General features: G+C 35.5%; 1 protein-coding gene and 1 non-coding gene across 2 annotated transcripts; both read right to left on the reverse strand.

Annotated features, from left to right (window-relative positions):
- Positions 1-15,453, reverse strand: Smp_139290 (hypothetical protein; the record flags this gene model as incomplete). Its single annotated transcript, XM_018798156.1, has 5 exons — positions 1-573; positions 2,492-2,717; positions 4,592-4,795; positions 14,427-14,569; positions 15,427-15,453. The coding sequence occupies 5 exons, from the start codon at positions 15,451-15,453 to the stop codon at positions 1-3; spliced, it is 1,173 nt and encodes a 390-aa protein (XP_018653125.1).
- Positions 1,181-1,246, reverse strand: Smp_tRNA_00542_Gln_TTG.1.1. The gene has a single exon. It is a non-coding gene (tRNA).
- Positions 15,454-17,495: the final 2,042 nt, after the last annotated feature.

A 17,495-nucleotide genomic window follows, 5' to 3' on the forward strand; every position in this document is an offset into this window, starting at 1 on the left:
TTACTTACAAGACATTAGAAAATTGATTATGAAGATTACGTTTATAGTAGTGTGAATAAATTGCTTACTTATTCCTCTCGTGATTCTATTATGATTTTTGTTAGAACCATAACGTGTACAAGGAACTGTTAATTTCAACTTGGCATTTAAAAACTTTTCATCGGCATCTTTAAAAGTTGAATTGTTTTGACATTTCCATGACGGTTTAGCAAAGTCCAAATGAGTAAGAGATAATGGATGGCCGGTTTTAACTTCATAGATTTCATGTACTGGTTTCATGCAGTCTTGATCAATATTTCTCAGTTGGTTACAACAACTAAGTAGATTGAAAGAGTCTTGATATGTACTTTTAAAGCGCATTTGATTCAAAAAACTATATTGTTCTCTGCTAAGTCGTTGAAAGACTTTTGGTCGATTATATACCAATGTTTGAATTAAATCTTTCTCTGAATGACGATGAGGACAAAATGTTTTGTTTCTTTGTGTCAGTGACTCAGAAACTGTCGATACAGGAGAGCTTGGTTGATCGAAATATGACATTTGATTCATCTCATTTCGATAAGTTAAAAAGTCCTTGTTGAGAATGAACAAAAAGAATAGTTGAATAATATCTCAGAAAAAGAGGTGTTTACAACATGTTGCTGACTGTCTTTTAATTTTAATTAAAAGTAGTTAGGTTTATTTATGTCTTTTCAAGTGATTTGTGAACTTCTTATACAATATCCATTTGAAGCAGAAAAGTAAAAACATTGAAATCTTCGTCTACATCAAATGATGAAAAAGAATACAGTATAGAAGTTATAGAGTTATTGCTGCTTTCCTCGTCAAATTATCAAAGCCGTCCGTGCATGTAAAATACCTCCTTCATTAAATAATCTACGACGTGTCTAGCCGTCTCTCTGCTCTTATTTTCAATAATCATATTTATCATGTTTCTTAAGAAAAAACATTATTTGGTAAACGAAACCTATCAAGTAGATATAATGTGATGTACACTTTTACGAATAGAATAAACGTATTTATTTTATCACAATTTATTATAGTACAGTGACTAAAGTAATTGCATGTAAACTATAAATCATGTAAGATGGATAGTGGCTAGCAGTGGTATCCAGGACGCGCGTCACTTCGTCCTATTTGGGACTCGTCAGATGGATGTACCGGCATCTCAGAGTTGATGTTCACTCTGGGACTCGAACCCATTACCTTTCGCTTCAAACGCGATCGCGTTATCCACTTAGCTACTGAGTCCTGATAGCCACTTGTTTGTGCGATGGGGTGAAGTTTAAATTCACTTGATATTGTTTGTTTGAATCTTCCCATTGATGTTCAAGACTGCAGCTGGTCAGTCTCTAATTGGTATATATGCATACTGTGCGTATTGCCTCTATATTGCCTTATTTCACAAGCATTGTAAGCAAAGATGGATAGTGGCTAACAGTGGAATCTTGGCAATACGCACAGTTTGCACATATGCCAATTAGAGACTGACCAGTTACAGTTCTTAACATCAATGGGAAGATTCAAATAAGTAATACTTAGTGAATTTATAAATCATGTAGTTCTTTTAACTAGCGTTTGGAAAAGTCATTTTTACTGAAGATAGTAACACATAATAGCATAGTAGTGGTAATTAATAGGACTAGCAATGATACTGCATAAGTTTCTACTTCTTGAATTGATTTTGATATAGTAAAAGTTTATTTTAAACGTAAATTGAAATTGATAGACTTATAGAAAGCTTGTCTAGTTAAGCCATGTAAACCACTGATTTATAACAACCAAATTTACTAATGAAACAAACATTTCCCCAGTCTCTGATGGTATCTAAGCGTTTACCATACTGTTAGCTGCAGTGGCAAGCGTTCATTTTTGACAGATAAATCAAGGATATGAATTCTTTTCTATTTGCTTTCTGGTAAACAAGCATGTCATTGTTGATATTCACACTGAAACTTAAACCTATTTTACAATGATTCAATTGACAGTGTGTTTCAAACTTATCATACTCCTTGAATAATTTAAATGGATGCTCTAATTCAATGACCTCTTAGATAACACAATGATGTTTGGAACGATATGTACTGCATTTGAATCACTTTGTAAACATCAATAATAAAATTTAAATACGGTCAGCTCTGTAGTCAGAAATAAAAATGGATGCATGTCCTTGATTCCGCTGGTAATCATTGACCAAAATGCAATCAGTTAGACATTTGTCGTCAGTCAGGTATAATGAATTTTAAAATAATCATAATTTAAATAAGTTGTGTGGAAATATCGTTCTGTCTAGTAAAATATACAGTTTATTTTGTTGAAAGTTCCTATTCTTGATTCACAGAATACGTAATCTTTCGAATATTCATTCAAAATTTTTTCAACTAAATATCGATCCCAGTATGTGCTCTTTACAGTCTTAATAAACAACAACAGGTTTGTCGGCTCCACTGATACTTATTACAGAATGTAATCGAATCTAATCAATATTTACCTTTCTTGGATGAGGTTTATTTGCTCTTGTCCCACTTGAAGTAGCTGTTCTAATCGGAGAATCTGGTTGAGGAGTCCAGCATCCAACATAATCTGTTGAATAAGTACTCTGATATGGGCCGTCAACTGAATTCAGTATTTCTAAATCACTCAAAGTTCGACAACTGTTTGGTGTAGAGATAGATTTACATGTTGGAGCTATAAAAGCGTGTCTAGTTGATCGTGGTCTAAAATTAATGTATAATGAACACAATAGGACGATATTTACTAAGACTAATTTGAAATTGTTTCCAACATATACTTATCATCAAAATACAGCACCATTTATCAAGTTAATTTCATTGCAATCATCAGGATATCCGGTAAGAAATTAGTTTATAAAATGAAAAGAATACATTTATATAAGAACTTTCGTCTAAATTAGAGCGAATAGTTTCATAGTATTTGGGCTCCGAGTTGAGGTAAAACATTAAATAGGAATAATATATTTGTAAAATCTCAGCGAATGAATTTGAAGTAAATCCTTGAAAACGTTTGGACCAGATTGCCAGGCGAAACGTTGGATTTACTTCAAATTCATTCGCTGAGATTTTACAAAGAATACATTTGTTTTAATGAAAAATCACTTTTAGATTACTTCCAAAGTATCGACAATAATCTTATAAAATGTTTAGCTTATTCTACGTTGTTGTGTATACGAGATTTAGTAGAGACAAAAGATAGTTAACCTTGTTTGCATAGAAAGTGTGTACAGTTAGGAACAACAAATTTTACAGTTATTTATGATGACATGTTTATTTGTAGTATCTAAGCATGAAGACAATAACACAGGGGCATAACACAAAACACAATAAGAAATAAAGTACAAATTCTTTTGAAGTTCTTTTTAGATTATTGTTTGCCGAGTTTGTACTGGTTTACAAAGACTAACTTCAAATGTCCTTTGCAAAGTTTTTTGTATTACTCTTATAAACTTTCATTGATTTAATTATATGAACAAGACTGTCATCTGTAGATTATTGTATAGAGAGTTTTGTGTTGCTTCGGGTTTTTGTGTGTAAATTTTATTTAACATTAATTGCCCTCTTTCTGGTGAGAATCTTTCATAGTTGCATAGTTGCAAGCGTGAGTCAATTGAAGCTATACCACCATGGAAAACCTGGAAGCACTGGACGGCCGTTTCGTCCTATTGTGGGGCTCCTCAGAATTGCGCATCCACGACCTCTCATCGTGAGTTTTGAACCCAAGACCTACCAGTCTCGCGCCAGAGCTCCTAACCGATAGACCACCACTGGTGTTTATGTCTAATCTCCACAAAACCCCTTCTGATAATAATTAGATCTTTAACGTTATGAAAAATTCCCCATAACTAGAAATTCTATATGCTCATGATATTCTTTTCTAAATTTACTTGAAATAGACAGCTTAAGCCTGATAAGATTTAAAGTAAAAACTAATAATTTCTGTGTATTCGAGAACCAAGTTCTACTTATTGAGTTGTATTATGAACATTTGTCCAGATTACGCGATATCTCATGCATTATATTTCATTGTTAGATGGTTCGACGTAGTCGACAGGAAACCCTGGGACTAGGTTTAGTTCTAGTTGAAACTTCTACTTGGGATACTCTTGAGATTTTATAGGAACTGGCACTCTCAGGAAGATTCGAAATCAGGTTAACCTAGTTCCAACATCTCAAATGTCGACTTGTCGACACTCTTCTGTCACTTAACATTGTTTGGCTGAAATAATATCATTATCAGAAGGGGGTTCTTTGGATATTTTAGTAATTTCATATAGTTGAGATCATGAGTGGATGCGCACTGCTGAGGAGTTCCACAATAGGACGAAACGGCCGTCCATTTCTTCCAGGTTTTCCATGGTGGTCTAGCTTCAATTGACTCATGGTCTCAACTATATGAAATAATACCAGCCTTAAGTTTTCAGACAATTGATTTTTGCCGAAAGTTATAGAATATCATATATATAAAGCATTAGTTAATATAACAATAGTTTCTACTTTCGTCCGTAAGCAGTTTTATTCGATAAGATTCTCACCTTCCAGCTTAAGTTCAATCTATTTCATCACTAATAACATACCGTAATGCTATCAAAGTAGAAGATTGTTTATTTGGAAAATCTCTTGAATATGTTGTTTGCATAACATCTGTTTCATAAGGTAGAATTCTTTCACTGGCATTGATATTCCCTTCATAATCAATGTTGTCAGTTGAATTTTTAGTTATCTTTTCTTTACTAATACTTGATAATGTACAAACATCTGAAGATATGCTTTTGATTTCTCTATTAAAATTGTTTTTCTCTGGAATAAATTTTAGAGAATTAGGTTAACACTTTACAAAGTAATATGAATGAAAATCTTGGGATAAGTACAAATATTTATAAAAGAGATAGATTATAGCTATTATAGCAATCGAAGACGTGTTTTGTGCCTTATTTTGAGCTTATCATCTGGATATACTTGCCACACTCCTGTGTTGATGTTCACACTAGGAAACAAATCCGGTACTTATCATTTCAAACAGCTGATATGCTATCTACCAAGCAATTAAGTCCAGATAGTCAGTACCTTTGTATCCAGTACGAATTTAATGGATTACAAATGTCTCAACTAATACTGATTGAAATTGATCTACGAATATCTACTCCGGAATAATTTAAACACATAAAAATTGAATAGTGTCCACAAAATTTGCAAATAAAAGGTGTAAGATAATTGTCAGTATGAAAAAGAAGCAGAAAAATATCGATTTCGACCAGTTGTTTGTTGGTGAAGTAGTTTATGAAAAACATGGTTAATGTCTATTTTTTTGTTCTATTTTCACACGGATATCCCGTTTGATAAACATAAAGATGAGGTAAGATGGTGGTAGGAGGTGGTCAACAGGAAACCCTGGACCCGGGTTTCGTGCTACTTGGCACTCATCAGCAAGGTTTACCTGTAATCTTGAGGGAACTGGTGCTCCCTGACGGTTTCGATCCCGTGTCACTCAGCTTCACAGTCAGAGACGTTACCACTGAGCTATTCGGGCCACGACCGACCTCCTGTAGGACCGAGATGTAATCACAATTGATTGATCACTGGGTGGTGATCAATGTAATGCGCGTCAAGTCCTTCTTAGTGCTGATCGAATGCTATCGATCAAGTTGCAATGTGGCCACTAGTCTAGGTGGCTCGACACTGCGTGCACTATATATTGAGATAAGATGGTGGTTGGAGGTGGTCAACAGGAAACCCTGGACCCGGGTTTCGTGCCTCATAACCTCATAAAGATGAGGTTATTGAACTTTTATTCTATAAAAACTGGTCTGCATTAATTTTGTCGGTCCTTAAAATACTTCTTATTTGTAGTAAACGATTAGTACCACTTCTTCAGATGTTAAAATCTTCAACCATCCCATTATTTTACATTTTCTCGTCACATTGTAACCAGTTTGTATTTCAGGAGTAAGAAGAATTCTCAAGAGGAGGGGTTAATCCACGTATCTAGACAGAATGAACAGTGTTCCACTGTAGTGATCGAAACTTTCGTCAAATGGTAGTTATAATCCAGTACTAATAGGTTCAAGTATCATTCTAATAATCAACAGTTAACTTTTACGATGATATACATATCATGTTTACACCTTGTTTAAATCTCTATTTGAATAAGTGACTACATTTAAGAAGCTTGTCAGTGTTTTCTATCACAGATATTTCATTAATTAATGTTGATTAAACCAAATGTTTACTCAACATTCCATAGATGAATAGATTACTGTGAGGTGAATGTTTTTTCTTGGATAATTTATATGAAAGATAAGGTTGAAACTTAAGAACAATTTGTTAACATAGTGATAAATTTTATGTCTATATATATGGAGAAGGAATCTTTAAAAACTTACTATCCCATAAATATAATCAAGAGATGAAGAAAATAAGTTAAGGAAATAACACATTTTATTGCCATATCAAATTTTATCAACTAACATTAAACATCATGTTGGTAAGCGGCCTATGCTCCTCCACGAGGGGTAACAGGCGTAAGTAAGTAACAATTAAATATCAACATGGTAACAATTTAACTTACTTAATTTCAAAGATAAATTACAAGGATTCTTCTCATATTCAAATCTATCATGAATTGGTAATTTATTTATAGATAGAATATCCTGATCATCTAAACTATTTAAATGTTCAGTATTATTGAATGTCATAATCAGTTCAAAAGTTTGCCAATTTTTTTATTTTCCTTTAAATTATTTAATTATTCATAATTTAAAAAAAAAAAAAAATTTAATTCGTTGTTTTACATATAGATACATCTTTAATGAAGTTTATTTTATTTTTTTTAAATTATTTAGTTCATTTAAGGTCATTTATTTTTTGGTGGGGGTGGATGTGAGGGGGGGGGGTAACTGTTTAGATTAAGCATCCTTTAATAAATTGTAGACATATCATTATCTCATTATAATTATAGATGATACGAATAAGAATACGGATAATCAATAATAAAAGTTAATTTAATTTATTGATTTTGGCATTGTATTAATTTTTTAAAACTATACTTTAAAGCTTATAAATATTATTCAACATATTTAATTATTTATTTATTTAAACACATAAATATTGGTACAAAAGAGCACCAGATATATATGCGCCACACAAATCTCATTTGATTTGTGTGAGGGCCGCGAAACTTCCCGGGTGCCCAAAGTGAAGCAGGTGGTTTTCTTAGGGAACCACACCCGGAGCCTTTGACCTAAAGTTCTAATCCACAAGGCAGTGAGGCAACGTGAGGAGATGCAGTCCCATGGTAGCCGGTGACCAACGATTGATTCGTACGCCATTTGTTCCTTCAGGATACTGGAGCCCATGTACACCATTGGTTTGGAATCAGGGTTTTCCAACTCTCTTAGGTGGACTCTCCGTGTCCACCAACCCGGTTAAGGTGCCGGACATTCGCTTTTCGTCCTCTCAATTTCGTAAACAATAGTAATGACACAAGAAGGCAGTGATTAGGACTTTCCTGACAGAAGCTATATACACGTGGCCATGTGAGAGCATTTGGAGAGGGAGAGCGGACTCTCCCCACTCTTGGCCGTACCAGGGCATTTGGGGGCATTCAACATATTATAAATAATATTACATATATATATATATATATATATATAGAATTGCATGAATCTCAGTGCAGTAAATTTATATATATATATGAATATTTTACTGTTAGTTATTACAGTTATTCTTTATTATATCGTGTATATATGCATGCTCTGTTTGATATATGACGTGACGATGCCGCCAATTAGAGAGCAGCAAATTTATCGATCGGATTATTGATACACAAAAGCTGTATGAGCAGTCTTGAGTACTTATCAGTTCTGCTTTCTGCCTAGCCCAGTCAGTTAAGTCCAGAACACCAATAACAGCCTCTGCAATATGAATTATTATTCACAAACATACTGAGTTTATGTAACAAACAAACAGACCACATCGTACCATAAAATAGAAAATAACATTTGTACAAGATTTAGCCAAATAAGGCTGTGAATAGTGGGAACGGTAATTAATAGACTGAGGATAACTCAGGAATGGTAAATCGTACATCAGTAGTCTATGGGTCAAAATAAAGCTCGTAATAAAAAGAACATCAATATGAATAGTTTAGTTACTTAACAATCATACAATAGGAAATATACATATCACATCGGTCCATAAATAGTTCTCAAAGCTATCATTCATAATTCTCCACGGGATATAACACACTCTTTATTACTGAAAATGTATATCGAACAGTCTAATGAAGAACAGTTCTATTTTTTTTAATTTTTTTTTATTTTTTAAGTAAACAACATATACATATTGAAATAAGAACAAAACAAATTGAGGATAAGTTCTCTTTTTGGTAAAGCTATTTCTAAAGCTGTACAGTAGCAAAATTTTTCAAAATGAACACAGATAATTTAATAATAATAATAATAATTGGTTAGTAATAGTAAAAGATAGGTAAGATAAGAAAACAGTTCAAAAGTGTTATTCATATTATGAAATTAGAAAAATAAGATTACTAATGTTCAAGAACAACCCTAAAGATAAAGTCTTATTCCTGATCATTTCTATAAGCATTCATCAATTTACTTGGTTCTGAGAAACTAAATATATGGATTTGTTATTGCATATTCTATCTGAAAGAAGTCAAGGTCATTGTAAGGTTTTATTGAAATAAGATGAAGATTAATCGTTAAGATGTCTTGTAACCGAACACTTCATGAACTCATTTCCTTTGGGTCAAACAAAATCAGCGTATAAACTCATCTACTAGATAGGTAGAAACTTGTCAAAGACAGTGAATTTCCGTCTTTCTAACATCTTCGAAACATTTGTTATATGACTAGAAAAAAACCAGAAGCATGAATACAATGGAAATTTATTGTACTTATTATTTGACCATGATCCCAAACTCTCGTTTTCTCAAAGTTAGTATCTTCTCTGCTGTCTTGCTCTCTGTTGGCCTTTCATTGTCAAATAACTTATTCCTGTTTCTAATCTCACAACAACTCCGATAATTGATGTGATCACTTTGCTCAAACCTTCTCTATAGCTATTCATCTTATCTATTTCTCGATGAATATTTAAGCTCTCAACAACTACGTTTATATAGGCAGAATCCAGTACTAGCTACCATACATCTCTGCTTATAATGCTTGTGACTTAAAGTAATATCGTATCAATCCGCACGGGATGCATATATACCAATAAAAAAGACTGATTAATTTCAGTCCTAAATGTCAATGGGCAGATCCAAACAACCAATACAATAATGGACAAAACTATGTTTTTGGTTTCTTGATAAGAATAGGATCTTATGATTTTGTTTACTTTGCCGTGATCAGGGATATATTGTCATTATTATTACTATTACTGCCATTATTATTATTATTATTATTATTATTATTACTAATGAACGTATTCTGTGAAATAAGTATAGTTCTACGACTGTATAGAGTAAAAATTGAGTTGACCAGAATGAGAACTCATCGCTGAACCAATTTGTCTTGTTTTCATGTGGAAGAATTATTTAAATTTCTGACGGTTGATTTTTCATTAAAAAATAATATCGCCTGAAGAAACATTGAAAACCAAGGAACATTAGATAGATGTTTCACCATGTTATTCAATTCTATAGTAATGAGAACCTGTCCACCCGGATTTCGAACCAAAGACTTTTACTTTTGAAGATTAGAAAATTACTTTTAAGACACTGAGTCACTGATACACATGAAGGTCTTAAGCGTAATCAAAATATTTAGAGCATACATGAAGTAATCTAGAAATGGAATTAAAAAGAATCACAGAAGTAGTGAAGTCCTAATATCCTGAACTCTTTACTTCAATAACCAATGAATTTAGAGGGCTCCTGTTCATGTGTATTAGGAGTATACAACTTCATTTCAAAATGAAGAAGTCATCACAGGTAGCTGAGTGACCTCAATCCTGACTAATTTGATTACGGTGAAGTTATGAAAGACGAAAAGGAAGCATGCAATTAGGTAAACTACATTCATTTATAAATAATTTTCCCTACGCTATTTGTTTATTATGTACTTAAATGAACTAGTGCGAAGATTATTTTAAACATGTTATAAAGCAACATTTAGTAACCAGTATGATTGGCCTACAAATGTTCATTTCAAATAATAGAATATATCTCAATCATAAGGTTGGAATCCATTCAGGAACAGCTTATGCTTCACATTCTTCGCACCAATTCTAACTTAAATAATAAATACACATGTGTTAAACATGAACTCAAATCTTCATAGAAGAGAAGACTTAAACTTAATCTCATCTTCTTCATCGAAATACGTAATAAACTATATTTTACATTCAATTAAGAAACTCCTACTCACATCACATGTAACTCTTTGTCATTAGTGAAACAATCATATTCTAAATCTTCTCTCCATATCAATTACTTGACCAGTAAATTTTCCAAACTCTGGAATACTTAACCACAATGTGTCCGTGAAATAAGATCACTCCCAACATGAACGGTTTATCATAAACTAACCTGACACATGTACTCTGGCAGACCAGACTGACTGAATGACTGATTGAATGACTGACTGACCTATTGTAGTAATTATTGCTTTAATTGTTATGTGATCTCTGATTCAATTTCATTTCCTCTCGTGTTGTCGATGATCATAATCGATTGGTTATGGCTCAGCAATCGACCTTCAATACACCGTTCATATATCGACGGTATGTCCACTTAAAATGAGTTAAAAGTTCCTACCTGAACACTTTCATTGTTGTAAAACGTGTGGAAATAGTACTACCTCACCTATTTTTGAACTAGAACATATCAAACAATCTAATACCATATAACGGTCCTCTACCTTTAATATTATTATCTACATCAAGCTAAGTATGCCCCCGATAACTTACTTACTTACGCCTGTTACTCCCAATTGAGCATAGGCCGCCGACCAGCTTTCTCCAACCCACTCTGTCCTGGGCCTTCTTTTCTAGTTCTATCCAGTTCTTGTTCATTCTTCTCATATCTGTCTCTATTTCTCGGCGTAATGTGTTCTTTGGTCTTCCTCTTCTCCTTTGACCTTCAGGATTCCATGTGAGGGCTTGTCTTGTGACACAATTGCGTGACTTCCTCAAAGTGTGCCCAATCCACTTCCAGCGCTTCTTCCTGATTTCTTTCTCCGCTGGAATCTGGTTTGTTGTCTCCCACAGTAACTTGTTGCTGATAGTGTCTGGCCGTCGGATCCGAAGTATTTTGCGTAGACAGCTGTTAATAAACACTTGTATCTTCTGGATGATGGCTTTCGTACTCCTCCACGTCTCCGCCCCATACAGTAGAACTGTCTTGACATTTGTGTTGAAAATTCTAACCTTGGTGTTGGTTGACAATTGTTTTGAGCTCCAGATATTCTTCAGTCGTAAGTATGCTGCTCTTGCTTTGCCGATCCGCGCCCTCACATCTGCATCTGATCCACCGTGTTCATCAATGATGCTGCCCAGATATGTAAAGGTTTCCACATCCTCCAAAGCATCTCCGTCAAGTGTAATTTGATTGGTGCATATTGTATTGTATCGGAGAGTCTTGGTTTTCCCTTTGTTTATATTGAGACCTACTGCTGCTGAGGCTGCTGCTACACTGGTCGTTTTCTCCTGCATTTGTTGTTGCGTTTGTGATAGAAGAGCCAGATCATCCGCGAAGTCTAAGTCGTCAAGCTGCATCCTGCCTGTCCACTGTATCCCGTGCTTTCCTCCAGATGTTGACGTCTCCAGTCGATCACCAGGAGAAAGAGAAAAGGTGAGAGTAAGCAACATTGCCTAACACCGGTCTTTACTTTGAACGGGTCAGTGAGTTGTCCTCCATGCACGATTTTTCAGTTTAATCCATCATAAGAATTCCGTATGATATTGACTATCTTCTCAGGCACGCCGTAGTGTCGAAGAAGCCTCCATAGTGCCGTCCTGTCCACGCTATCAAATGCCTTCTCCTAGTCAATGAAGTTGATGTAGAGTGATGAATTCCATTCCATTGATTGTTCCACAATGATACGTAGAGTTGCGATTTGATCTATGCACGATCTATCCTTACGAAACACAGCTTGTTGATCTCGAAGTTGGGCGTCCACGGAATCCTTCATCCTGTTTAACAATACTCTGTTGAAGACTTTTCCTGGTATTGAGAGAAGAGTGATGCCCCTGTAGTTGTTGCACTTGCTGAGATCACCTTTCTTTGGTATCTTGATCAGAAGTCCTTTTTTCCAGTCTATTGGTACTTGTTCTTCATCCCAAATCTTACTGAAGAGGATGTGGAGTATCTTGGCAGTTGCTGCTACATTTGCCTTCAGTGCCTCTGCCGGGATGTTGTCTGGTCCTGCTGCCTTGCCACTCTTGATTTGTCTGATGGCCATGCTGACGTCTTCAATTGTTGGTGGGCCAACATCGATTGGGAGGTCTGTTGGTGCTACTTCGATGTTAGGTGGGTTCAGTGGAGCTGGTCGACTCAAGAGTTCTTTGAAGTGTTCTACCCACCTGTTTCATTGTTCTTCAATGTCGGTGATTACTTTGCCTTCCTTGCTTTTCACTGGTCTTTCTGGCTTACGGTAAGTTCCAGCAAGTTTCTTTGTTGTATCATACAGTTGTCTCATGTTTCCCTCTCTTGCAGCCTTTTCCGCTGTCATCGCTAAATCTTCCACATATTTACGTTTGTCGGTTCTGATGCTCCTCTTCACTTGCTTGTTTGCTTCTGTGTATTCTGCTTGTGCCTTGGCTTTTTCCGCTCTTGTTCGGCTGATATTGATTGCTGCCTTCTTGTTCCTTCTTTCTTCAATTTTATCCAGTGTACCAACAGTGATCCATTCCTTGTGATGTTGCTTCTTTTTGCCCAAGAACCTCCTGACATGTTGAAACGATTGCCTCCTTGATACCTTTCCAGTTGCTCTCCATTGTAGTTCCCTCTCCATTGAGTAGGTCATGAAAGGCCTCGAACCTGTTGCTGAGGGCTATGTGGAATTTGTTGAGTTTGTTAGCATCTCGAAGAAAGGCCGTGTTAAACTTTTGTGATGTTGTCCGCGCCGTTGTCCAGTGCTTCTTGAGTTTTAGTTTCATCTTGGCGACCAGCAAATGATGATCGGATGCTATATCAGCTCCTCTTCTGGTTATCACATCCTCCATCGTCCTCCTGAACTTTTTGTTGATGCAGATATGGTCGATTTGATTCTGTGTAGTGTGATCCGGTGAAATCCAAGTGGCTTTGTGTGGGAATATGGTGCCACCTATGAACAGTTTATTGAAGGCACATAGGTTTGAAAATCTCTCACCATTTTCGTTCCTTTCTCCCAGTCCATGTCGTCCCATGACGTCTTCGTATCCAGTGTTGTCCATACCAACCTTGGCATTGAAATCTCCCATCAGAATGGTCAGGTCCTTGGTTGGGCACTTCTCGAAGATCGACTGCAGCCTATCGTAGAATTAGTCTTTAGCGTCTTCATCGTAGTCGTTGGTAGGCGCATAGCATTGGATGACGTTCATTGTAATGCCCTCTCTTTGTTTTGAAGGAGGCTTTGATGATCCTTGGTCCATGAGATTCCCATCCAATAAGTGCATTTTGTGCTTTCTGGACAGCATCAATGCAACTCCTTGTGTATGTGGGGCATTTTCTTCTTCATGACCGGAGTATAACAAAAGTTCTCCTGAAGATAGTCGTTGTTGTCCAACCTGCGTCCAATGTGTCTCACTGATTCCAAGCACCTCCAGGTTGTATTTCCTCATTTCTGCAGCAATTTGGAAGACTCTTCCGGTCTCCCACATTGTTCGGACATTCCATGTACCTATAAAAATTGTCGCTCTGGCTGTAAGAAGGTGCATCTGCCTCATGACTTCCGAAGGAACTCGGCTTTCATCATGAGACGTCATAATTATTCCTTCTACTCCCAGGGCAGAGTTTAAATGATTTGAATGATTTTTTCTGGTTAGCGTTTTTTTTAGCGAGTTGATTTTCTACGGAATGGGGTCGCTAACCCCATGCCCAACCCTCCTCCTTTACCCGGGCTTGGGACCGGCAGTAACCCCCAGAGGAGCTACAGGCGGAGTTATGCCCCCGATAAACTGGTATGAATTCTGTGACTGGTATTTTCAGGATATATAACAATAATAATAATGATAACAATAACAATAATTGGCGTCAAATACAATTGAAATCATAACAATTCAAAGAGGAAACAATTGTGATATTATTTTGGAATCAGTGATAGAAAGCAACACAGTTTACACTTGTGCACATGTGGAAATAATATCCAATGACGTTAAGAAACTAATTGAAATACACAAAAATATATTGTATTATGAAGTAGTGACTTAAACTATTAAATCAAGCAATGTCTTTCTGCATGTTCTTACAATGAATAATTCTCTCGAACTGGAGGTTGCTGTATAGCACTTGCTATCATTTGTAAAATACTACCAGCATAGATAAGTAAACAAGCTGACCAAGCCATAGGTATCATACCACCAGGTGAATATACTGTATTGTCACGAACAGTCTAAGTAAGCAGAAAATTATAAATCAATCAAATTTTATGACATAAGCATATATAATATCAAGAAAATACTCACCCATTTAAGCTCTCAGCATCATGACTGATAAGTATATTCTGTCATCTTTTAAACCACCTACTTACTAGTTATATGGGAATATTCTTATTTACAGATACATATCAAATGAAAGACCACAGAACAATGAAAAATCTACACTCTTGATGTCAAATACTCTGACTGTTTACACATTCAACTTTTAAAGAATTTGAAAACAGAATGTCCAAGTCTTCCAATGATGATTGGATTAATTGTTTCACCTAAAGTGAGTAGTTTGTGAATTTTATGTGATTTCGAAAATCGCTTACCACAAACGCTTAGTAAAACGTCATTCGAAGTTTATTTATTGTAGTTACCGATTCTAATGACATACTTTTATAGGTTTATCAGAATTTTAAATGTCATTATTCGGTCGATCATAGACAGGAAGAATGAAAACTAATTTTGATATCTATCATTTACTCAAGATTCACCTAGCTAGAAGAATATCTTCGACATCTTGTGATGAGAACATGTGGGAATTGTTTACATTATATTTTCTTCCTAAAAGATGACATGCACGTTGAGAATTAACGTGTACACGCGAATCTTCGATACAAAATTACCAGTCAATATATTCTATACATTCACAAAGTCAGATGGCTCAGAATCACATCGAATTTCGATTGCTGCAATGCATTTGTGAATCCATTGAGTAGAAAATAATGTAATTATGTAATGTAAGGTAATGTAATGTAGCGGTTAGTAGCTATCAAGTAGAGGGTGTGACTAGTCATCAATAAAACACTCGTTAGTTTCCACTTACCGAACCCACTCTATTGAAAGCCATCATTCGCCAGATTAATAATGTGCTACTGGAATTTCCGCAATTTGTATGTCATCCAATTTTACTCTGAATAAGTACACTAGCATCAATTTCAATTGTTGACTGTATATCTATGCATCCGTAACATGATGTGTTGTATAGGCTTGAACGGAATGTAAATTCCTAACTGAATTACTAATCACACGTTGATTTGAATGTTTCAAACCAATGATCTTGTTTCGTATTCTCCGAAAACGTTGTACGCACTGAGCAACCAAAAGTTGTTAATATGATCTCTGTGTGTTAGTTTACGAAAATGTCATGAGTGGTCTGATTAAAAGGTGACGTTCTCTAGGTAGTTCCTCTTGTGGTACAATTGGTTGTTACGTAACATGATCAGTTTGATGCATGCATAACTTACAAATATGGTTCACATGAGAATTGGAGTATTGCAGAAATTTTCACAGTATAGTGGATGTTAAAGTGAAAGTTGCGATTCACTTAAGAAATGATGATGGGTCATCATGAAATATCGGTAGCCTAAAGACTATTGTGTAAATAACCAGAATACTATTGAACACTCGTATTATGAAGTTGGTAGGTAGAATGGTATTCAATGATCAGATTGAAATATTGAACTGAAGAGCTAAAAATCACTCCTTACATCCACTCATTTGATCAACGTTCACATTTGTTCTTAACTTCAATATTCGAAATCTCACAACATGATTCCAGTACTTCGAAATCAATACTTAGAATCGTCTCAAAATAAAATGTGGATGAACTCTGTTTCACAATGGCAATCAAATGTTGACATTTATCTGGACGCATTGAATGAGCATCCGAATATTTAAAACAGAATACTGAATGTCTTATACGAGAGTTAAATGCTAAGTAAGATCACTGACGTTTTCCTCAACCACAAACTGAACAATATCATAAAATCTATCTGATGAAAGAACTATCGTAGTAATGTTACATTCATACTGTTGAAATGAATGTTACTTATCCGGAAAGATAGTGTAGATCTGAGAGTGTAATAAACATCGTCAGTGATCACTCATAACAGATTTTAGTCGATGCTTGCAAACTTATGCTCACAACTCAAATGAGTAATTCAATATGGAATTTCAGTACTATGTTGAAAACATTTGACATTATTTTGCGACCTACTGACAATAATAAACAGATACAAAGCTATACACTTATCGTTTGAATCTTACCGTTGTCCATGCAGATCTGGCTGATTTTAGCTCAGTATCTAGTCGATAACTTTCTTGTGTCATATTTTCGTAATATATCAGAAGACTGATGAAATAAATTAAACCTGTTTGGTTCAAGAAAATGGAATTCAATGAACAAAATTGTTGAAACCTGAGTTGTAAATAAACACACATATTCATCTGAAATTCATAATGATTAGTTAGAAATGAAAATTGTTGAGAAAACGGTTTAGAGATAAGACGATATTTGTTTGTGTTTGTAAATCGTATGATCAAAGGTTGATATGCATTTTCAGTAGTTCTGATATGTGTTTTGACACATCAATTATCACGTGACTAAATCGCCAATTACTATTCCAACTTATGTGACTTTGGCGCTATGCCAGACTAATGACGCGTTAACCAGTACGAGCTACTTGGAGTCAAATCTCAGTCTATATTGGTTGTTGTTGTGCCCTAACTTCACCAGGAGCCCCTCCGTGGTCTACTGCCGGTCCTAAGCCAGGATGAAGGAGGAGAGTTTGGCGTAAACCAGAACGACCTATGAAGAGCAACGAATGCAAGGTAATCACCAACATTGAAGAACAATGAAACAGGTGGGTAGAACACTTCAAAGAACTCTTGAGTCGACCAGCTCCACTGAACCCACCTAACATCGAAGTAGCACCAACAGACCTCCCAATCGATGTTGGCCCACCAACAATTGAAGACGTCAGCATGGCCATCAGACAAATCAAGAGTGGCAAGGCAGCAGGACCAGACAACATCCCGGCAGAGGCACTGAAGGCAAATGTAGCAGCAACTGCCAAGATACTCCACATCCTCTTCAGTAAGATTTGGGATGAA

This window comes from Schistosoma mansoni, chromosome 6 (assembly GCF_000237925.1).
Source record: "Schistosoma mansoni strain Puerto Rico chromosome 6, complete genome".
Classification (NCBI taxonomy): Eukaryota; Metazoa; Platyhelminthes; class Trematoda; order Strigeidida; family Schistosomatidae; genus Schistosoma; species Schistosoma mansoni.